This window comes from Gopherus flavomarginatus, chromosome 1 (assembly GCF_025201925.1).
Source record: "Gopherus flavomarginatus isolate rGopFla2 chromosome 1, rGopFla2.mat.asm, whole genome shotgun sequence".
Classification (NCBI taxonomy): Eukaryota; Metazoa; Chordata; order Testudines; family Testudinidae; genus Gopherus; species Gopherus flavomarginatus.
The window spans coordinates 140773962-140797414 of NC_066617.1; the positions used below are offsets into that span (position 1 = coordinate 140773962).

The following is a 23453-nucleotide window of genomic DNA, read 5'->3' on the forward strand; positions in this document are numbered from 1 at the left end:
AGGACTTGATCTTGCACCATGGAAATCCATGGTAGTTTTGCTACTGACTTCAGTAGGAGAAGGATCAAGGTCTAATGCTTTGATCCTCCATTAAGAACTGTGCAGAGAGATCACTGCGCCCAGTACAGAGCCCCTTTGAAGTCAGTGGGACTCAGGGTGAGCACAAGTGTTGAGGTTTGCCCACGCAGTTCTTAGTGCAGGATCAAGGCCTAAATGAGGAAAGACCACAATAAAGTCAGTCAAGGTGTAGAACCAAATCTCAGAACAGGGGGGAATTAGTAGGGTCACAAAGGTGCTAGTCTGTGCTAATTGCTCCTGTCTCACAATCTTGCTGGTTTTGTCTTAAAACCTGGTGGCGGAGCAACACATTTAAATAAAGGACGCTCCTTTATTTTATCTTTTTTCTTATCCCTCAGGTCCCTGCTTTATGGCTGCAGCACATAGTACACATAATATGCAGGAAATGTATATATATTATGTACAATGTTCTATGTATTACACACGTTATATGCAATATGTAAAACAGGTAATACATATATAATATAGCACAATGCATTAATGGCTGCCTCTCTCTCACTCTCTAATGCACACACATACATGCAAAATATACAGTTAATTTTAAAAGACATTTCCTTATGTGTGGATTCTGTAAGCATCAATTTCCCCTTCCTCTCCACTTTCTCTCCAAAAAGGAAGGGTGTTCAGCAATTATTTTAAATCAGAAAACAAGCAGAGTTCTTTTAAATAGTGAGATGATCTGGGATACAATAGATGCACCTTGAGTTGTAAAATGTGCTCACTGATAAGCATAATGCTTCAGACCAGAGTGTGCCTTTTGCACTGCTGACAAATGTTGATCTCATGTTGCTGGACTATGTGAACAATCTTGGTGCGTCTTCCATCTAAACTTACATTATGGGTATTTCTTGTTAAGACAGCAGCATCTTTCCAAGATTAGGCCTTTAGGTCTTTTTTCCTCATTCAAAAGATCCCAGTTATGCCTTTAGGGTTTATCTAGACAGATTAGGGAAACTTGCACTGGTAGCAATGCATCCCCCTAAATGACACAACTATACTGGTGTGATTGACCCCGGTGGGTTTGTCATACTAATGTAAACCCCATTTTGCACTGATGCAGTGTGTCTACAGCAGGGATCTGCAGCAGTGTAAATACACCATTGCAAATTTCCCTAATCTATACAAGCCCTTAAATTCAGAACTGCACACCTCAATGAAGTCAACTGCTCCCATGGTTCTAAGTACAGAACCGGATACTTGTAGCATAAAGTACATTACATAAAAACACTTATGTGGTACATGTCAGAAGACAAAGGAATTAGCCCAAATGTGCTTTGCATAGGAAGACACTTCAGGCACAAAGATGGTGTTGCTATGATAAATGCTAATTAACAATAGGGCACTGATGGAAACAAAGGTGAAACTTGTTCAAACACAAAGAATAAGAAAATAATTACTATAAATTTAAAAAACAACTGTTTCTGCTATACCACACATGGAGAATGTTGGTCACAACTTCTACCATGGCAACAAGTTAAAAATTAAAGTGCTTTTAGATCTGAAAATCTAATAACAAACAGGCCCTTAGATGCACATTGCAGTGCAAACCCAAGGAAAAGTGTCACAGGAAGGCCACTCGTTGACTTTCCCTACATCTGCAGAACACAATGCAACACTGGATCCAACATTTCCATTCTCCCAAGGCAACGGCATGGCAGGCATGACTGATCCCACAACCAAGGTCACTGCACCAGCACAGAAATTCACCAGCACAGCTTGAGACTGATGTTAATAGCCCATGTGACCTATTCTCTGCCTGATCTTTTAGCAACAAATGTGGCCTGGGCTTTTCTTTTGTCGATGTAGTAGAAAAATTAGTCTTCAACGTTACAACCGGAATAAAGCTCCGCCCCACGTCAAAAATAAAATGGAAGGGGAAGGGGACAACAAGAGGGCACCTTTGATCTATAGAGTAAGGCAAAAGAATGTCCAATTGCACAAGCTAATGAGACATAGCAACCAAGGACAGGAGTGTCCAAATCACAAGCAATTTGTTTTCAGCATCACAATGCGCAGTCTGGTGTTTTGTCTTGAACATATGCCGCTGCTAGTGGGAGAGAGAATGTGAAGCAGCTTGTGGCTATGCATTTGGGATCCAGGAAAATGGGGTGAGGGTAGTAGGACTGTAAAAGTTCAGTCTTGTTCCACACCTTGTTAGAGAAGCTGATCACACTTCTGTCAGCATTTTCTTCCCTCTGTAGTCCTGGTTGCTGGTTGGAATGAAGTTGGGATATTTCATAGATTCTAAATCTTCTGTCTCCAGAAATTCTGATTTACTGAGGGACTGATTACTGTCCCCCTTTTTAGGCTCCGAGAAAGGAGATTGCTGCTGGCCACAGGTGACATGGGTGTACTGGCACTGCTCCTCCTGCTCAGTTTCTCGGTGGTAGAAATAGTTAAAGTTGGACACAATAACAGGTACAGGCAGGGCTATGGTCAGCACGCCAGCGATGGCACACAAGGAGCCCACAATCTTGCCCCCGATTGTCATAGGGTACATGTCCCCATAGCCCACAGTGGTCATGGTCACTACTGCCCACCAGAAAGCATCAGGGATACTGGTGAACAAAGATTCTGGGTCATCTGTCTCAGCAAAATACACGGCACTAGAGAAGAGGATCACACCGATGAAAAGAAAAAAGATGAGGAGTCCAAGCTCTCTCATGCTAGCCTGGAGAGTTTTCCCCAGGATCTGCAGCCCCTTGGAGTGTCTGGAGAGCTTGAAGATCCTGAAGACCCTGACCAGGCGGATGACCCTGAGGATGGCCAGGGACATGGCTTGCTGCTGGCCCCCGTTGTTGTTAATGGCAGTCCTAGGCTGCTGTTTTTTCTGTTGCTCTTGAGCCAGCTCGGTGCCCAGGGTGATGAAGTAGGGGATGATGGCCACGATGTCTATAATGTTCATGATGTTCCTGGAGAACTCGGGCTTGCTGGGGCAGGCGAAGAAGCGCACCAGCAGCTCGAAGGAGAACCAGATGATGCACAGGGTCTCGATGAGGAAGAAGGGGTCTGTGAAGAAAGGGCTTGCCCTAGGAGAGGGGTGCATCGGAGATGGGGTGTCATTTGGCTGCTCAGGGAGCAAGAACATCTGGTTGTCCTGGTGCGCGCCCTCCGCAAGGCCCGGCGGAGCGCCCTTGCTCTCCTGGCGGAACTCGGGCAGGGTTTCCAGGCAGAAGATGACTATGGAGATGAGAATCACCAGCACCGAGACGATGGCGATGCCCCGGGCTGGCCCAGAGCTCTCAGGGTACTCGAAAAGGAGCCACACCTGGCGCTGGAAGTGCTGTTGAGGCAGGGGCTTCTCCTCCTCCTGGATGAAGCCCTCGTCCTCCCGGAAGGTCTCGATGGCCTCCTCCCCCAGCTGGTAGAAACGGATCTCCTCCATGAAGATGTCCAGGGGCACATGGACTGGCCTGCGGAGCCGGCCCCCGGACTGGTAGTAATAGAGGATGGCGTCGAAGCTGGGCCGGTTCCGATCGAAGAAGTACTCGTTGCGCAGCGGGTCGAAGAAGCGCATCCGGCGGCTCGGGTCCCCCAGCAGCGTGTCCGGGAAGAGAGACAGGGTCCGCAGCTGGGTCTCGAAGCGCAGCCCGGAGATGTTGATCACCAGGCGCTCGCTGCTGCAGCAGCTGCCGCTCCCGCTCCGGTCCTCCCCGGCAGCCTCCGCCTCTCCGCAGCCGCCCCTGGCGCCTGCCAGAGACAGGGGCTCCTCCGCCCACATGCCAGCTGCACTGCCAGGCCAGGGGACTCCGGCGGGGAGGTGGCGGGGCAGCCCTGGGTCTGGGGCTCTGCCCAGCGCAAGGTGCGCTCTCCCTCCCCCCGCTGCTGCTGGGGTCTGAGTCCGTCTGTCCTCCGCGCTCCCGGCTGGGGTCTGGGTCCCTCTGTCCCTCCTTCCACCTCGCTGGGGTCTGAGTCCCCTCCCCGGCTGGGGTCTGGGTCCCTCCCCTCCCGCCGCTGGGGTCTGGGTCTGCGCGCCCCTCCCCGCTGGGGGCTGGAGCTCGCGGCCTGCCTGGCTGTCCCTGTTTCACCTCCCGCAGGCTGGCTCGCTGGCTGTCCTTCCCTCTCCTTCAGGAGCCGGGGTGCGGCTGTCGCTCCCGCTTGCCGGTTTCTCTCTCCTCCTGGGCGGGGCTGGCTCAGTCTGTCCTTCCCGCCGGGGTCCGCCTCCGCCTGTTGCGCCTTCTGCGCCCCGGCTCAGCCTCTGCCAGTGTCTGGCTCTCGGTCTCCAGCGCCAGCTGCGCCCTGCTCCTGCTCAGCGGGTACCGGCTGGGTGTCTGGGCGCCTGCCCCTAGCTGCTACCGCAGCTCCTCCAGCTCCGTCCTCTCTCCTTCCGACACACACAGCTAGACGTGGGGCGGAGAGTGGTGCCTGCCTCCGCCTTCCTCCCCAAGCCCCCACCCACCCAGCCGGAGGACGCAGCAACAGTAAAGCTCTGGGGAGGGGGGCGATCGGTGCCCGCACTGCCCTCCCCATCAGCGGCCCTACAAGCTCCAGCGGGAAGGTGAAATCGCTACTGCGCTCCCGTCCCAACGGATGGATGCACAACCTTCCCCCGCGCGAACTGCTCCAGCTCAGGGGCTGGCTCTGGAGGTAGCAGCTCCCCCTACTCGGAATGACAGTTTTGTTAACCTAAGCCCTGGCGAATGGCAGAAAACAAGGCAGCGTGACCCAGTGTTCAGAGTAGGGGACGCGGCTCCAGGAGACCTGGTGCGTGCTCCCTTCTTTGCCCATCAGTATCTGACCTTGAGCAAGTCACTGGCTGGTTTTAAACAACCTCCAGAACCTCACTTTATATGTATGATCTGATCAAATATATTTTAAAAGAACAAAATCTGTTACCCTTAGGAAACTGGCTTTGTGAATGGAAATTACCTGGGTAATCTACGCGGAGTCAGGAGACCTGGGCTCAGGAAGGGTAACCCAGTGAAATGTTGTGTCCTGCGAACTACAGGAGATCACACTAGGTGAGCTAACACTAACAGGTCCTTCTGGTCCTAACATCTATTACCAGCTCCTTCTATCACTTAATCTCACCCTGGCTCAGTTTCTCCATCTGTAAAAGGGGGCTAATGCTTCTTCCCCTCCTTGCAAAGGACCATTAGATCATTTGATGAAGAGTACTTTACCAGTGCTAAGTATTATCTAGGCTTTTATCGTTGTAGCATCTGATGACTTTGTTGGCTTCCAGCCACGTCCTCAATCCGTACCATCCCTAAACAGCATACAGTGTAGAAGCAGAGCATTCCCTGAACTCTCTCCCTTTCCAGTCTAGTTATCTGGCAAGATTCTTAGTTGTTAATGCCTGGAATGCTTTTGACCAGTTAGTTGCTACTCTTCTTGGTTCTGTCTTCAGAAAGGAGTTGAGAATCTGCTATTAAATTATTTTAACAGTGCCTAATTCTTTTTCCTTCCTCTTGTTTTCTGTGCTAAATCAGCAAGTCTGCTGCACTAGGGGGTGTGATTCCTGTTTACATTGTGCATAATTAGACAATTTATGCATCACATGACTAAGTTTACCGAAGAATAGATCCTTTAAAAAAAAATCAACATTTATCTTGTGATAGTAAATTGCTTTTTTACCATGATTCCTATTTCAAATCTTCTGATGAATTATTCATTCATATGATTACTTGAATCATCATTATTATGATTTATTCATTCATGTCATTACACATTCAGGATATTTTTTTAAATTCTTTTGGGAAGGATGGGCAGGCTCCTGCAGTTTGTAACTGGACACACAATCTTTCACCTCTAAGGCTACTGGGCTGAACCAGACCCAGGTCAGGAGGGATCAGAAGTCACTAGTACAGGACAGGGATTCAACAGTCTGTGTTAAATCGGCTAATGGAGCTCAATGCAGTTCTAGTGGACAGGTAGCTCACTCACCCTTGAGACAACTTGATAGTCTCAACAGAGGCCCTGATTCTTAATCAGTCCATTCCTATATTTGACACAAAAATGGTTGGGGAGAGGGAGCAAAACTAGCTTTGAACACCCCATATTTTGAGGCAACTTGGCCCTGGCCTCAATTAGAGCAGCATTCAGGTTGCTCCAACTTAAGCTCTACCTTCCCTGGCCCTTTGTGGGCTTGGGCAAAGGGAGAATAGCCAGCATACTGCTCTGGCAATTCTCCCTCCCTCCCAGTTCCAACCCTCATCTAACACCTGACTGCTCACCTTCGCTGGAGGTTGGAAGCAGGACTCTGTGGCCACGTCCAGACTAGGAATTAAAATCGATTTTAGATACGCAACTTCAGCTACGAGAATAACGTAGCTGAAGTCGAATTTCTAAAATCGAGGTACTCACCAGTCTGGACGGCGCGGCATCGATGTCCGCGGCTCTCCGCGTCGATTCCGGAACTCCGTTCGGATTGATGGAGTTCCGGAATCGATGTAAGCGCGCTCGGGGATCGATACACCGCGTCCAGACTAGACGCGATATATCGATCCCCGAGCAATCGATTTTAACCTGCCGATGCCGCGGGTTAGTCTGGACGAGGGCTAAGTCACTGAGGGAGCACTCTTCCATAGGAGTATTTTGAGGAGGCTTCTTCACTATGGGAGTGGCATAAAGGAACATTAGGTAAAAGGAGAACTGGCCCTAATCAGCCTAAATAATGAAGATAGAGACTGAAATATAGTTTCACAACTCCAGTTGCTCTAGATCAGAGATATACTGAAGGGAGAAGCATGAAGAAGTTTGAAATCTGTTGCCCTTGCTTCCTGTGGATAAAAAGAGGTGATCAGCCTCCAGGGTTATGAATGTGGTGGCTTTTGCCAGCACCAAACTCATTTTTAATACTGTTGTTAAAAAGGGGGATAATTAGCTTATACATAATGCAGAGATGAACAACAGCTAGCTGTTGCAAGTGTTTAGCTTAGAGAATGTTAAAATACTAAGAATTCATACAGCTGTTTTATTCATAAACATAATCTAGGCTGCCAATTGATTGAAGGGAAAGCTTGAAGAAGGAAAATAAGAAACTCAAAAGCAATTTGCTTTATAAGTCGACATACTCATGTACCAAAATTTCTAATGTGCAAAAACTAAATTGGAAGATTAGGGGCCTGCCACACAGTTAGATGTGCACTTCTGGTGAATTTTGGGTGATATCCCCCCCCAAATCCGCCCCCAGTCTGTCTCAGCTACTTACATGGCCCACATTAAGGTGGTATCTGAGCAACTCACAAACTTTAATGCATTTATCTGCACAACACCTAGGTGAAGCAGGATGATACTATTATTCCCATTTCACAGGTGGGTAACTGAGGCAAAGAGACTAATTGACTTGCTCAAGATCACACAGGAAATCTGTAATGGAGCAGGGGTTTGAAGCTGGGTCTCCAGCTACGAGAGAACAAATAATTATTTTTTTTCCTGAATATGCATTAAGATTGAAATTTTTGCAGTATGAATGGATTTGGAGACCTGATTCCCATTAATTGTTACAGGAACTGGACATCCAGATCTTAGGCAGCTTTCAGAATCCCAGTCTAAAGCCTTTATGTTGCTTATTTAGACCAAACTTCACCAAAGTGGCCTCTGATTCTGGGTGCTTGTTTTTGGGTGCTCAGGTTGAGACACCTCAGACTTGATTATCTGAGGCATTGGGCATCACAGCTCCTGTCAACAGCAGATGGAGTTATGGGTGCTCAGCACATTCTGAAAAATCAGGACCATGGTGTCACAACCTGAGCACCAGAGACTACTTTGGAAAATTGTGCCCCAAATAAGTTGTTCTTTGAAAGCCTATTGCTCCCTTATGGGTTCCTCTTTTCATTCTTTGTTGTCCTATCCCCCTATGGCTTCCCTGTTTCCCCCCTCTGTAACTTTCCTCTTCTCATCCTTCCTGGGTTGTTTTCTTCCCTCCTGCTTTCCCTTTCTGCCCTAGGACTGGCCTCTGTGCCCATATTAAGGTACCTCTTCCAGCTGCTGAGCAGCCCTCTCCTCTGGCCCCTATTGGCTTCCTTTCTAAACTGCAGATAGCTGTATCCCAATATAGCAAGCCCCCCACACCCTGTAACTGCTTCTGGAGCTGGGCTCATCTTAGCAAGGCTGGAGGTGGCAGCTGGCTGCCAAAACTGAGGCCACGTCTACACTACAGCATAAAATCGAAATTATTAAAACCGGTTTTATAAAATCGATTTTATGCGTCCACACTAGGGCACATTAATTCGGTGGTGTGCATCCATGGTCCTAGGCTACCATCGATTTCCGGAGCGGTGCACTCTGGGTAGCTCAGTAAAAGAATGAGACCAATAACTTCGATTTCCGTCCACATTAACCCTAAATCGATATAGTAATATCGATTTTAGGGTTACTCCTCTCATTGGGGAGGAGTACAGAAATCGATTTTAAGAGCCCTTAAAATCGATTTAAAGTGCCTTGTAGTGTGGACGGGTACAGCGTTAAATCGATTTAACGCTGTTTAAATCGATTTAACGCTGTAGTGTGGACCAGGCTTGAGTGAAGAAGTTGGCAGGGGACAGAGGAGGGAGCTACTGAGCAGCCAGGAAAACAGCTATTTAGTTTTTTAAAAGGCTACACAGACCCCTAGGCAGCTCTCAGAAGTGTTCCCACCAAACCAGGGCAGCTGACAACTATGCATGCGCACGTAAGGTGAAATTCACCCCAAGGCAAAGCACCCACAACTAACAGTAGTCACTGGAGTCAGTGGATACAGATCTTTGCCATATGACCTTTTGTAATCCTGCCCTGCATCAGGTGACTGAAGCCAGGTAACAAAAAGAAGAATCTTACTAGCACTCATGTCTGCCATACCTTTAATACACTGTGTACCACCTATAATCCCTGCTTCAAGTTTTAATGCAGGGCTTAAGTGCATGTAGGCTTTAGCTTTTATTCTGCACCAAGGTGAAATTCATCTACAAGGAGCCAAAATATTTCACATGTAAAATGAATCCAGGTGGCCTAAAAGCAGTAATAGCCACTGAAAAGTTTGCTAGCTGGGAAAACTGCCAGGTTAGAAAAGGATCAGTCACTTCAATTTATACACAGAACTCAGTTACAGCCAACTTGACCCCTTCTCACTTCCTAACAGTCATAAACACACTGATGGGGGTGCTAAACTGAGACAGGAGCAAAAATTAGCTCATGCTTTCAGCCGTAACAGCACCTCCAAACACCAGTTCTTCATTTTCTCCTCCTACCCCCGAAAACAGCTACAGAATCCAGCCCAGCCCACTAGTAAACAGCCTCCAGTCTCCAGAGCACCAGCCTGAAATGGCACTAAAAACTAGTGGCCAGATTTCCCATTTTCTTTTTACTCCTGGGCAAAGTGGGTGTAATATACACCCATTCTGACCTGTCTTTTCCACACACCTAAATAACCATACATGATGCAAACAGTGAAGAATTAGTCCTGGGTTCCAATTCTGGTTCTGTCTGGAGCTCTGTCTACATTGGCGTCTGCGTGTGTGTGAAACTCATATATAAAATTCTCAATCAGTGTGGCTCCACCAGTGCTAGAAACTCTGGATGATGTAAGGTAAAAATAGACCATGGGTATTTGATGACCCTCTAAAAAGATTCTTGCACCTTGTCCACATTACAGCTTCCACTATTGCTAACACTGAAGCAGCTGCATCAGAGAAGGATGACAGGTTCAAATTTTCCTAATACAGAAATTTCCTGAGTGGTCACTAAACTGAAAATCTCTGTCTAAATTCCCCTTTGAGCTCATGGCTCCATCTTATCCAAGTTGTCCTCAGAAAATTGTGCAGCTTTCATGTACCTGAGTTTCAACATTGTCACTGTGAACCAAACACTATGGCTCCAGCCCAGTCCTCTACAATGGCCCCCATACACCGAAGCCAAGAGTTTCAAATGTGACTAGTGACTTTGGGTGCCCAACTTCAAACATCTGGTCCAACCCACACAGCTGGTCATACTCTGAACCTTATCTTCTGCCTAGTATCCAGACAGAGGAATTACAACCGGCTACTGTCTTCATCTAGACCACACAGCAAATGTGAAAAATCGGGACAGGGGGTGGGGGGTAATAGGAGCCTATATAAGAAAAAGACCCAAAAATTGGGACTGTCCCTATAAAAATCGGGTCATCTGGTCACTCTATCTTGGACAGACTATTACTGCATTAAAGCAGTGTAAGACCTCAGGCAACAAGATCAATTATCCTGATTTGACCACGAAGGCCCATTCATAAACTCCAAAGCCTGCTAAAGGACAACAGAACCCCACTCACAGGATAAGGAGTTGAGGCCCTACAGTGGCCTGGGCCATTGACATGCTGGCTCCCAAACAGCTCCTTCTTTCCCCTTGGCCACACAGATCTCCTCAGGTTTTTGATGCTGGATGAAGAGAGACAGGGTGGAAATATGAGTAGGGTGACCAAATTTCCCTATACTGAATATGGGACACCTGGTAAAATTACTCGTATTCAAGCAAATTCAATGGCAATCAAGAAGAACTATGCAGTACAGATGTTCAAATTAACATCAAGTTGACTGAGCCCCTCTCAAAAAGAAAACTGCATAGTTGGATTCTTTTTATTTACTTTCTATCTTAAAGGCTTTAGGGTTCATACAGAGAGAGGTGACATACACAAGGGGAGAGGTCTCTCTCTCTCTCTCTCTCTCACACACACACACACACACACACACACACACATACACACACACACACACACACACACACACATACACACACACACACACACACGCACACACTCTCCTCTCTCAGGAGGGTGATTGACCAACCTGCCCTGCCCTGTGCTGTCTGCCAAGCATGCCTGGCTGGGCCCCCGAGACAGACCCACCTCTCCTGGTATCTGGCACCGCATCTTCCTGAGGCAACACGTGGTGGGGGAGCACACAGGGTCACATGTCCCCCCTCCCCAGATTCCAGATTTCTGCCAGGGTTCACATTAGAACGTGGGAAGCAGCAGCCTTTCTGCACTGTGTGGGAGGGAAGGGACAGGAGCTGCTTCCAGCCACAAGGGAGGAGGAGCAGGGGAAGGGATGACCTGGCCTGTGTCTTTGCAGAGCTCACCTCTTCTTCCCCTCCTCTCTCCCTCCCACCCGTGGCTGGACGCAGCTTGTCCCTTCCTGCCTGCACAATGTTGAAAAGCAGCTAATGCCTCCAGGCTGCTGCTGGCCAGGCTGCTGCTGGCATAACCCAACTGCCTCTTGTCCCCTACAGCATGGACAGGAAGGGGTTAAGCCCTAAGGATGCACTGTGCACCAGGGCCCAGGGAATCTGACTCCAGGGGCTTCAGGGACTCAGCCAGAGAAGTGGCTCAAAAGGGGTGGGTGCCTAGGGGACAGAGCAGCCCAATGCTTCCTGGGGGAAGGACCCAGGACAGGGTGGACGAGGGATGAGTGAAGAGGGTGTTAAGCCCTGCCCAGGGAGCTGCTGTGGAACCTGCAGGTTTGGGGTGCAAACAGGCTGAAAAATCGCTTCCCTCCTCCCTCCCCTGCCACTTCAGAGCTTAGCTGAGGGGCAGAGAGAGGCTTCCTCATCCCAGCACTGTGTGCAGCTTTGGCACATGCAGGGCTTGCTTACTCCTGGCCAGGGCCCTGGGCCAGAAGGTCTTGGGCTTTCTCGTTGTGCCCGCCCAATCAGAGGCAGTGGGAGAAGGAAGGAGCCTGCCTACTGCCTGCTGAGCACTCCAACCAGGGACTGATTCTCTGCACAGCGCTGGGAGCAGGATGTGTTTTGCTGGAGGGGACATGGAGGAGCAGTGGGGCTGGGGGGGCCGGTGAAGGGGCAAAGCAAGGAGAGAACAGCAAGAGGGGGAGCACGTAAAGGACAATGGGTGGGCAGCAGAGGCAACACATAACTGGCCGCTGCCTGGTCTCTGCACGTTTACTAGCAGTGCACAGCCAGTGCTAGCTGGAAACTGGGCAGGGGGCAGGGCCCTGCTGGCCAAGAGCCAGCACATAGTGGGGGCTGCGCTAATGGACCAGCATGGGGAGCAGCTGGCCCCGGGCTCTGCACCTTTGTCCCGCCACCAGCTGTGCACATCCATCCCCATCGTCGGCCACTGGACCCCACCTCCCAATCACCACTGGTGGGCAGGCAGCTGGCAAGTAGGGATCTGGCCAGCAGCAGGACCTGCCAGTACTGATGGGTGGGGAGACAGAAAATACTGGGCAATTTGCCCATTTTTTGAAAATGTCAGGTCATCTGCAAGTGGGCTTAAACACAGGACTGTCCCTTTAAAAATGGAATGTCTGGTGGAGACACTGGCTGCTAGCATTATCTTTGGTTTGAGATCAAGAGTATTCATTGACGTGGGGTAAGTGACTGGGGTCAACGCCCTCTGGGGTTGAGAGGAGCCTACTATAATGTGATATTGGGCATAAGGGACCATAGGCGCTGGCTCTGTGGGTGCTCTGGGGCTTCCTTCCTCCTCCAAAAATGCAATAGCCTGACCTACACTGAAGAAACTCACCCTAGATACTTCAGTCTTAGCCAATTATTGCCCAATGTCTAACCTGTCATTCCTGAGCAACCTCATAGAGAAGCTAGCCAAAGGTTGAATACAAGCTCATCTAACTGAAGCAACTGTCCTAGACCCAGAACAATCTGGATTTAGGCTAGGTCAGACATGGAACAGTAGCATGTTAGTGGCACTGATGGATGATCATCTTCTGTCAATGGATAGAAGGCAGACATCCATTCTTAGCCTGCAGTATTTTATACTGTTGACCATGAGGTTTTGTTGCCTCACTGGAGAGAGGTGGCAGGAGTCCAGTGTAATGTGCTAAAACTATACATATTGACTGGGTAGTACACATCACCTCAGGACGGGATACAGAGATAACATTTCTGGACACCATTAATAACTGTTTCTTGTACCAAATAGTCCTGGAACCCACAAAAGGAGAGGCAATCCTTGACTTAGTCCTAAGTGGTGCACAGGATCTGATCCTAGAGATGAATATAGCTCAGGGGCAGGCAAACATTTTGGCCTGAGGGCCGCATTGAGTTTCATAAATTGTATGGAGGGCTGGTTATGGGATGGGGTCATGGCCAGGCCCCCACCTCCTATTTGCCACCATCCCCCTGGGACTCCTGCCCCATCCAACCACCCCTGTCCCCTAACTGCCCCTGGACTCCCGCCGCCCCATCCAAACCCTCCTCTCATTCCTGATGGCACCCCTGAGACCCCTGCCCCATCCAACCACCCCTTCTCCCTGTCTCCTGATGCCCCCGGAACCCCTGCCCCGACTACCTCCATTCAACCCCCCCAGCCCTATCCACACCCCCACCCCCTGACCACCACCCCAAACTCCCTTGCCCTCTACCCAACCCCCACTTCTCCGTGCCCCCTTACTGCGCTGCCTGGAGCACCGGTGGCTGGCGCACTACAGCTGCACCACCCAGCTGGAGCCAGCCCACGCTGCTGCTGCCGCCACCACACAGCTCAGAGCACTGGGTCAGACCGGACTTTGCAGCTGCGCTGCCCCAGAAGCTCACAGCCTTGCCACCCAGAGCATTGTGCCGGTAGCGGAGCGAGCAAGCTGAGGCTGCGGGTGGGGAGAGGCAGCGGGGGAGGGGCCGGGGGTGAGCCTCCCGGGCCAGGAGCTCGGGAGCCAGGCCGTAATTTGCCACCTCTGATATAGCTGAATCACTTGGTAATAACAACCATAATACAATTAAATTTAACATTCTTTGAGGGGGAGAAATATACCAAAGATGCCCTCAGAGGCATTTAACTTCAAAAATGAAAACTACACAAAAATAAGGAAGCTAGTTAAATGGAAATTAAAGGAACAATCTCAAGAACGAAATGCCTGCAAGCTTCATGACAAGTTTTTTTTAAAACCACCGCAACAGAGGGTCAAATAGTAAGAGGACCAAAACAATGCGACCATGGCTAAACAGAATAAAAGAGGCAGTTAGAGGTAAACAGGCATCCTTTAATAAATGTAAATCAAATCCTACTGAGGAAAATAGAAAGAACTATAAACCCTGGAAAGTTAAGTATAATTAGGCAGGCCAAAAAAGAATTTGAAGGTCAACTAAAAAACCTCCACAAACGCTAACAGCAAACAATTTTTTGAAGTACATCAGAAGCAGGAAGCCTGCCAAACAATCAGCAGGGCTACTGGACAATTGAGGTGTTAAAAGAGCACTTAAGGAAGATAAGACCATTGCAGAGAAGCTAAATGAATTCTTTTCATGAGTCTTCACTGCAGAGGATGAGAGGGAGATTTCCACACTTGAGACATTCTTTTAGATAACAAATCTGAGGAACTGTCCCAAATTGAGATGTCAATGGAGGAGCTTTTGGAACAAAATAATAAATTTAACAGAAATACGTCACCAGGACTAGATGGTAGTAACCCAAGAGTTCTGAAGGAACTCATATGAAATTGCAGAACTACTAATTGTAGTATGTAACCTATCACTTAAATAAGCTTCTGCACATCTGATCAGGGCCGGCTCCAGGCACCAATGGAGGAAGCACGTGCCTGGGGTGGCACATGCTAAGGGCAGCATTCCAGCCATTCTTGGGGCGGCACAGTCACCCCCGCACCTGATGACTAGAGGATAGCTAATGTGACACCAAATTTTAAAAAAGGTTCCAGAGGCGATCCTAGCAATTACAGGTCAGTTAGCCTAACCTCAGTTCCAGGCAAATTGGTTGAAGCTATAGTAAAGAATAGAATTATCTGACACAGAGATGAATATGATTTGTTGGAGAAGAATCAACATGTCTTTTGTAAAGGGAAATCATGTCTCACCAATCTATTAGAAATCTCTGAGGGGGTCAACAAACGTGGACAAGGGTGATCCAGTGAATGTAGTGTAGTCAGACTTTCAGAAAGCCGTTGACAAGGTCCCTCAGCAAAGGCTCTTCAGCAGGCAGTCATGGGATAAGAGAGAAGATCCTCTCATGGATCAGTACCTATTCATAAGTGATGTGGAAAAGGGTTGTAAACAGTGTAATGGCAAAATTTGCTAACAATACTAAGTTACTCAGGATAGTCAAGTCCAAAGCTAACTGCAAAGACTTACAAAGGGATCTCACAAAACTGGGTGACTGGACAAGAATGACAGATGAAATTCAATGTTGATAAATGCAAAGTAATTCACATTGGAAAACAGAATCCCAGATAGACATACAAAATGATGGGGTCTAAATTAGCGATTACCACTCAAGAAAGATCTTGGAGTCATAAATAGTTCTCTGAAACTATTCACACAGTCCAAAAGTCTAACAGAATGTTAGGAATCATTAGGAAAGGAATAGATAAAAATAAATAAATATACTGCCATTCTATAAATCCATGATATGTCCACACAATGAATACTGACAATATTTCTGGTCACCTCATTTCAAAAAAGATACATTAGAATTGGAAAAGGTACAAAGAAGGGCAACAAAAATGACTAAGGGTATGGAACATCTTCCATGTAAAGAGAGATTAAGACAACTGGGACTGTTCATCTTAGAAAAGAGAAGGGGGGGGTGCAGAGGGTATGATAAAGTCGTGAATGATGAGGAGAAAGTGAATAGGGAAGTGTTACTTACTCCTTCAGTTAACACAAGAACCAGGGGTCACCCAGTGAAATGAATAGGCAGCAGGTTTAAAACAAATGAAGTATTTCTTCACACAACGCATTGTCAACCTGTGGAACTCATTGCCAGAAGATGTTGTGAAGTCCAAAATTAATATGAGGTTCTGTAGCAGGGTGGTCCCCTGCTCCTTCCCTGAAGGGGTTAAAAACAGCCCTGGGAAGGGGCTGTGGCTGGAGAAAGCAGCCTTTAGGCTGGGCTGATTGGGGAAGTGGCTGTAGCTGGGGCCATGCCCCAAACTGATAAGAAGGCCAGGGGAGCTAGAAGCAGTCAGTCTCCCTCTGCAGGCAGAGGGAGAAGGGCCTGGTTGCAGGGTGCTAGATAAGGTACCTAGGGTGAAGCAGGGCTGGGGAAAGGCAGAGGAGCTGGGGAGCTCCTGCCTGGAAAGCCCCAGGCTGCTGCCTAGCATTAGGCCAAAAGGTACTGGGGGTTGCAGAGGGCAGCCCAGGGGTAGGCAAGGGCAGCAGGTCCAAACCCCTTTGCCTATGATGAGTGGCTGATACTGCAGTCTGCCCCAGTGAACGGGGGTTAGATGGAGACTGGGCAGTAGCCATAGACTGAGGCAAAGTGGGGACAGAGGGTGGGGGTCCCTTGGGAAAGGGAAATCCTCAGTGAAAGGGGTGACAGCTTGGGGGCAGCACTCCACGTAAAAGGATACCAGGTCCAGGGAGGGACACGAGGCCAGAGGACAGGTGGATCACTGGCCTGCAGAAGGTGCTCCGGGCTGGAACTGAGCTAATTCCAAGAAGTCACCAGCAGGAGGCGCCGCAGGGGTGAGTCCACTCGTCTACAGGTTCCAAAAAGCATTACATAAGTTCATGGAGGATAGGTCCATCAATGGCTATTAACTAAGATGATCTGGGATGCAACCCCATGCTCTGGGTATCCTTAAGCCTCTGACTGCCAGAAGCTAGAACTGGATGACAAGGGATTGATCACTTGATAATTGCCCTGTTCTGTTCATTCTCTCTGAAGCATTGGCCACTGTTAGAAGACAGGATACTGGGCTAGATGGAACATTGGTCTGACCCAGTATGGCCATTCTCATGTTTAATGGTTTGAGTCCTTCCTGGACAGGTGCACCCAAATAGTAGCAATTGGAAACTGCACCTCTACTGCTCAACCCCTCATTTGTGGGTTTCCATAAGGATCAATTCTCTCTCCAGTCCTTTTCAATATCTACATCTAATCACTAGGTGAACTGGCCAGAAGACACGGACTGAAGTGCCAGCAGTATGCAGATGATACACAGCTCTACCTATCCATTCCACCACATATGACCATGCTACTACCATCAAGATGGCCCAGCACTGTGATGGGATGAGCTCATGGATGAAAAACAGCTGGCTAAAGCTAAACTTGAGCAAGATAGAGGTAATGCTAGTGAGCAAAGAAAAGTATGTCTGAGGAGTTTGCAGTCACAGTGCAGTCACCTTTGATTGAAAGTTCACATTCACAATTGGTTAATTCATTCTGTAGTCTAGGAGTACTCTTGGATTCCTCATCGATGCTGAGCTCTCACATAGCAGCAGCCATGAATAATACTTCCTACTATCTCCAGTTGGTGAGGAAACTCAGTTCCATTCTGGCAAACAAAGACCTTCTCAGCTAGACTACAGCAATGCCATACATCTGAGCATGAAGCCTTCAGCACTTAGGAAATGCCAACCAGTACAAAACATTGAAACATTTCCTCAACAGCACAGGCTACCATGGACAGCACACCTGTCCCCCAATCTCTAAACTGGAATTTTGAATTTAGTTCAAGGTGTAGGTCCTTATCTTCAATGTGCTCCATGACCTGGGCTCAAGATATCCGAAAAATTGCTTTAAGCTCTGCGATAAAGCCCACGGTTGACAGGTGCGCTCCTCTGGCACAATGGAACTCCCAACAATATGAGCAAAGTTTATCTGCATGAGAGACAGAACTTTCTCCGGAGGTGGTCTCAGACTGTGGAATGAACTCCTCCAGGAATTACAGACCATTATAAATCTCATTACTTTCTGATACAAGTGCAAGGTGCATTTCTTTGATCTTGCCTTCTCTAATATAAAAACATAGCAACAGGTCTATTTAATAAAAATCCTACCAAAACAAGACACTCCACATGCTTCTTCCTCAGGAGTGGGAGGTAGTGGGGAAGGATGAGAGAATGAATGTGATAAATGTGAAGTCATGCTTAATGCACTATTGGAAGCTGCTCAGATACTATGAGGAGGAGCATGGTATAAGAACCTATATAGAATAGAAACACCTTAAAGGGTCCTGATTTTCAGGAATTGCTGTGCCACCACCCTCTGAAAATTAGGTCCCTTCATAAGGCATACATCTTTCAGCACCCCTCAACCCTCAAACATCAGGGTTCAAGCACAGCTATGGGCCCCACAAAGCAAAGAAAGTTCATAATGCTTAGCCTTATTTCAAGAGAACAAAATATTGGTTTCTTTCAAGATGTGAATTTGAATGAATCTATATTGTGAGTAATGGAAGGAAATCATATTGTTCCCTCCATTTGATGAGACATCATCGCTGTTACTACACAGACATTTAAGTCCTACAGCCTTAAGTTAACAGATCAAAATGCAGTATGGTTTACTAGGAGTAGGATATTTCTTTCTTCCCCCCTGAAATGTTGTTACACGTTTGTAGATGTAATGGAAGCCTGATCAACCTTGCAAGTTCGCTGGAAATGTTAGTGTGCCACAGCTGTAGCCTTCTGTTCTCTGGTCTGTTGGTATATAACACGATTGCTAAAACAAGGGAAAGTTGTTTTTTGTTTGTTTGCTTAAGCAAAGATGCATATATGCAAAAAATGATGTCACTGCAACATTGAGGCTCAGATTTTAATTTCAAAATAGTTAGAACATTTTCCACAACAGCATGCTTTACAATGCAGTCTGTCATCACGTTACATTTTACACAGAAACTCAGCGGCAATGTTAACTATGGAGGGGCTAGTAGCTGCTCCATCATATGTCACAGATAACAGCCTTCTTCATCCCAATACATTCCTAGAGCACTGTTCATCCTGTGCACCGAATGAAGTAGGGGTCATATAGAAAAATAGTATGTGACCATATACTTAAAGACTGAATCAGAATGTATACATACAAGAGGGTCAGGGAGAGGATGGGAATGAAAGTTTGAGAAGACAACCTTAATTCTGGCATTTCCTAACTTCTGTGCCCTTGATTTTGGAATCTTAATGTAGTTTCTTTGTAATTGCCTACATTTTTATAAAACTTAAAAGATGAAAAAAATTAAAATTTCATGCTGTGGAACCATATCAGCATCACACATGGGTAAGCCCCTTCATTTTCAGTTTACACTGTTTTTTACTGAAACATTCCTGGGTTTTACAGAAAGCATTATTCAGTTTTTTTTTATTTTCGATCTTACTTTTGTATCATTCAAATATATAAAAAATAACTTGTTTTATTAGGAAAATACAATACATTGCATGAGATTAATGTAGTATCAGAATACATCTATCTGTGCGTATATGCAAAGCTGTTGAAATAAGGCTGTGTATTAGTTTAGAAGATACACACAACAAACAAAACAGGCACGCACGCAAGCTCTGTAGTGCATGCACATCTGAACGTATTGATGAATCTCACACCCACCACATACATATTTCAAGCTGTCAGATAACGGTTTAAAGATTTGACACACTAAAATGGGAAGAAAATTAAAATCTGTATCAGAATGTTTCAAAACACAAGGAAGTATTCAAAAGTTTTACAAAAACAGAAGAAAAGGATGAAGTTGAGTGTATGCGCTGCAAAAGATGTGGCCCAATTATTAAATGTAAATGTTTATAGGCTAATAGTTCTAAGTCTACAACAGTAAACTGTTTATTCAAATGAAAGATAAGAGAGAATTAGAGAACTCAGAGGTGGCTTTGTGTTTTGAGTTCTGTTTCAGTTCTGCAGCAAGCCACACTGATGAATGGAATTCAAAGCATTAATCTACAGAATACTTTTCCCCTTGTCTTTCCATCCACCAAAACAAACCTCCCTATTTACCCAGAAAAATTATTAATAGTTTTTGCACTGATTTTCACTTGTTTTTGTTCTGGTAATAAACACTGATAAATTCCCAGGAAGAAAATTAAAATAAAAGCTGAAAACTAAAGGCCTTACACACGGGTCATCAGCCAGGTTGGAATCTTTGGCACTGCTGCACAGTCCCCTAGCACTTGAACAAACAGACAGTCCCTGGTAGCAATAGAAGGGAGTTATCTTTTATATGCACCTGCCACTAGAGGAGGATAGAGACACATATGTTGCCAGTAGGTTTAACAGCAAAGGAATGTTGAGGCTCAGGAATGATGGGTTAAATTCCAGGGCCTGTAGAGGAGTGTGCTGAGTGGCTGGGCCTTCTGTCCTGTCCCCCCACCCTCTCCCTGTCCCATTCCACTCCTATACCCCCTTTCCCAGCTCCTACCTCTGACCCCTCAACCCAACTGCTGCCCCTGTTGTACCTGCTCATATGCACCCCAATTCCCAAATGCCTACCCTATTCCTCAGTTTCTGCCCATCTTCTAACCCTCAACCAAAGGATCCTACTTTTTCCCCATATCACAATGCAATGTCAGCCCTCACTACAGGTGCTCTTGTTAGAAGTGCCAGCTAAAATCAAATTGCACAAGTTTTTATCACATAGTGCCTGATACTGTGGAGAGCTTACAGCTTCTCCCCAGACACCAAAATTTCAATTAATGTTGATGGGCCCCCAGCTCACCAATTCATTTTACATGCCACAGCCCCACATCAAGTCTGCCTCCCATATCTGCCTGTTAAATGAAAGTGTTTCATGCTGTGTTTATATAATAAAAAGAAACAATCTAGGGCACTGCTTCAGCAGGTCCCCTGTAAGGGAACAGTAGCATTACGGAGTAGGGATTCCTCATGCAGACTGTAATACATTGGTACATCCCTCCTTACATGGCTACCCTATAAAGACTTGCAACTTGGGAATCTCTTTTCTCTTCTCTGTCTCCACCAAATTCTTTGGGACACTCTGCTTACCACTGGAACACTAAGATAGCTTTTGAATTTGAAGTCATTTGAAACAAATTAAAGTGCTGACCCTGCAAAATGGCCCTTCTCCCCCAATGGAACTTGATCAAAATAACTGGGACTCTGCATAGGTGCAAGGGTTAAACTTGTAAGGATCATTTTGCAGGACCAGAGTGGGCCATCTGACAGGAATAGGCACCCAAAAGAAACACCTTTCTCTACAGCTTTTATAGTTTTTCATATCTTAAAAGCAACCATATGTTTTCAATCTAGTTTAGATTAAAGGGGGAGGATGGAGAGCAAGAGAAAGCAAAATCAAAGTCTTCATGGAGGTAGAACAGCGTATTTATCTCCACAATAATCGATTACAGCCATACTGACAGCTAACATGGCTGCTTGACACTGCTCACATTTAGAAAGGCAGTAAATAGAAAACAAAGGCATCACCATTTCATTGCCACATACGCCAAACTGTCCTCCAGATTCAGAATGCTGAAAGAATAAAATTAAGCAGAGAGATTAATACAGGGCTGAATGTTATATCTATCCTGTGTCTACACTGCAATCCTATTGTTTTTCTCTGAAAGGTTTCTGGGGAGAAGGAAGAAAAATCAGAGTTTAAAGGCACGGCCCAAAGGCTCTGAATCTATGTTAGCTTAAAGTGGGACTATTGCCATCTTAATTTGAAAGAGTGGATCGAGTATTGTCTTTTGATAAAGTTACCCCAAGATCAGAGGATACTTTACTAGCCAAATCTCCTCTGTACACCTGTGTTGGCAGCACACTCTGTAAAACATCCACCTGAGACACAAGTCACCTGACGCAATGAACCAAGTTCACTAGTTGCTGCTGGGAGAGGGGGTTTCATTAGTGGCAAAAGCAAGAAAAGTTCACTCTCATCTCATTTTCCTGTAAGTATCAAACCATAGAGATATGGTTTGGCACCTAATGCTGAATGAAACCAAGGGTTGATCTCTTTGTGCAATCTCGGTAGTGAATTCCATTCCATCCAGAACATACCTCCTATTAGAGATGTTTACTCCATTTACATCCAATGTTCTCTTACTGGATGCCAAACAAAGCATTAGTTGCACAGATGGGTCCTTAAGTAAAAAGGAACAAAGTAAAAAAGGGCATAAGCCCAATTTTTAAAAACATCTTAGAAGACTCTTAAAGAAACCAGAGATAGCCCAGCTGTAACGTTCCTTAAAGGGAGTATAATAAGTCAGTCAATTCAAATGAGATCTAACTTCCTCCCTTACAGTGGTTGGCAAGAATCATGTAAATTGTGTTTTCTTTGTAAAAGTGTTTCCCTGCCTCCCTCCACCCCCCATGGAAACACTAAAAAATCCCGATGGAAAATATCACTTCCAATAGATGACAAACAAGGGCCTGATCCTCCAAAGACTTAAACACATGTATGGTTGATGGATCAGTGCTTAAGGCCCCAATTCTCTGCAAAGACTTACATCCATGCTTAACTCTAGGGACATAAGTTGCTTCACTGAGCACAAGGGGAATACACATTGTGATGTTGCACTCCATATGCTTTATGAAAATATGCTTATGAATGTGAATAGGATGTGACTGGAATATGCTTTATGCAAAAAGTCTCTTGTAAGGTATCATTACAAAGCTTATAATCTACTGAGTGTGGTCATCCTATTTGATTGCATGTATTATTTCTATGTCTGGAGTTAGGAGAATAAGATATAAACTTGTATTACTGATGTAAACATATTAAGTGGAAGCCATTAAGGGTGCTTTGGAATCAATTAACTGTAAATGGCTCAGTTTACTTGCAAACCTTCCTGTGCACATGTGGGCCAGCCCAGGAAGAGTGGAGGCTGGGGTCTCACAGGACATGTGATCATGTCACCTGATACTAGAATCCATCTTAAATCTGGTATTTTTCCATTTAGAAGGAAGGGTGGGGACCCAGAGAGACAAAAGATTCCTGCCTTGTGCCAAAGCTATAAAAGGGGGTGGAGCAGGAGAAAAAAGGCTAGCCGTGAGAAAGCCCCCACTTACCATCTAAGATGTCTGCTGGAACTAACAAGGTCTGTACCAGGGGAAGGATTGGGCCCCGACTAGGAAGGAGTCTAGTCTGTGAAAAAAGCTTATTGAAACATCTCTAAGGGTAAGCTATTACCTGTAATCAGTTTCTTAATGTATTAGGCTTTGACTTGCATGTTGTGTTTTATTTTGCTTGGTGACTTACTTTGTTCTGTCTGTTATTATTGAAACCACTTACATCCTACTTTTGATTTTATTAAGTATAATTTTGTTTATTAATAAACCCAGAGTAAGTGATTAATACCTGGGGGAGCAAAAAACTGTGCATCTCCCTCTATCAATGTTATAGAGGGCAAACAATTTATGAATTTGTCCTGGGTAAGTTTTATACAGAGTAAAATGGATTTATTTGGGGTTTGGATCCCAATGAGAGCTGCGTGTCTGGGTGCTGGAGATAGGTAACTTGCTGAGCAGTTTTCACTTAAAGCCTGCAGCTTTGAGGGCATGGTCCAGACCCTGGGTCTGTGTTGCAGCAGGCTAGTGTGTCTGGCTCAACAAGGCAGGGTTCTGGAAGTCAAAAGCTGGCAGGGAAAATGGGCTCAGAGGTAATTTCAGCATATCAGGTGATAGTCCCACGGGGACCTCTGTGACCAAACCCGTCACACACATGTACAAAAAAAAATTAAGCATATGTTAGTCTTTGCAGGACTGGGGCCTTAGGACTAAAGAATCAATCCTGCAATCACACGTGATTAACTTCATT

General features: G+C 46.3%; 1 protein-coding gene across 1 annotated transcript; it reads right to left on the bottom strand.

The window, feature by feature from the left end:
- Positions 1–417: 417 nt before the first annotated feature.
- Positions 418–4015, bottom strand: LOC127057079 (potassium voltage-gated channel subfamily A member 6-like). The gene has a single exon (XM_050965743.1). The coding sequence runs from the start codon at positions 3797–3799 to the stop codon at positions 2246–2248; it is 1554 nt and encodes a 517-aa protein (XP_050821700.1). The 5' UTR covers positions 3800–4015; the 3' UTR covers positions 418–2245.
- Positions 4016–23453: the final 19438 nt, after the last annotated feature.

Excerpts from the sequence above, each read along its gene's own strand:
- LOC127057079 (XM_050965743.1), bottom strand. The coding sequence starts at position 3,799 with ATGTGGGCGGAGGAGCCCCTGTCTCTGGCAGGCGCCAGGGGCGGCTGC.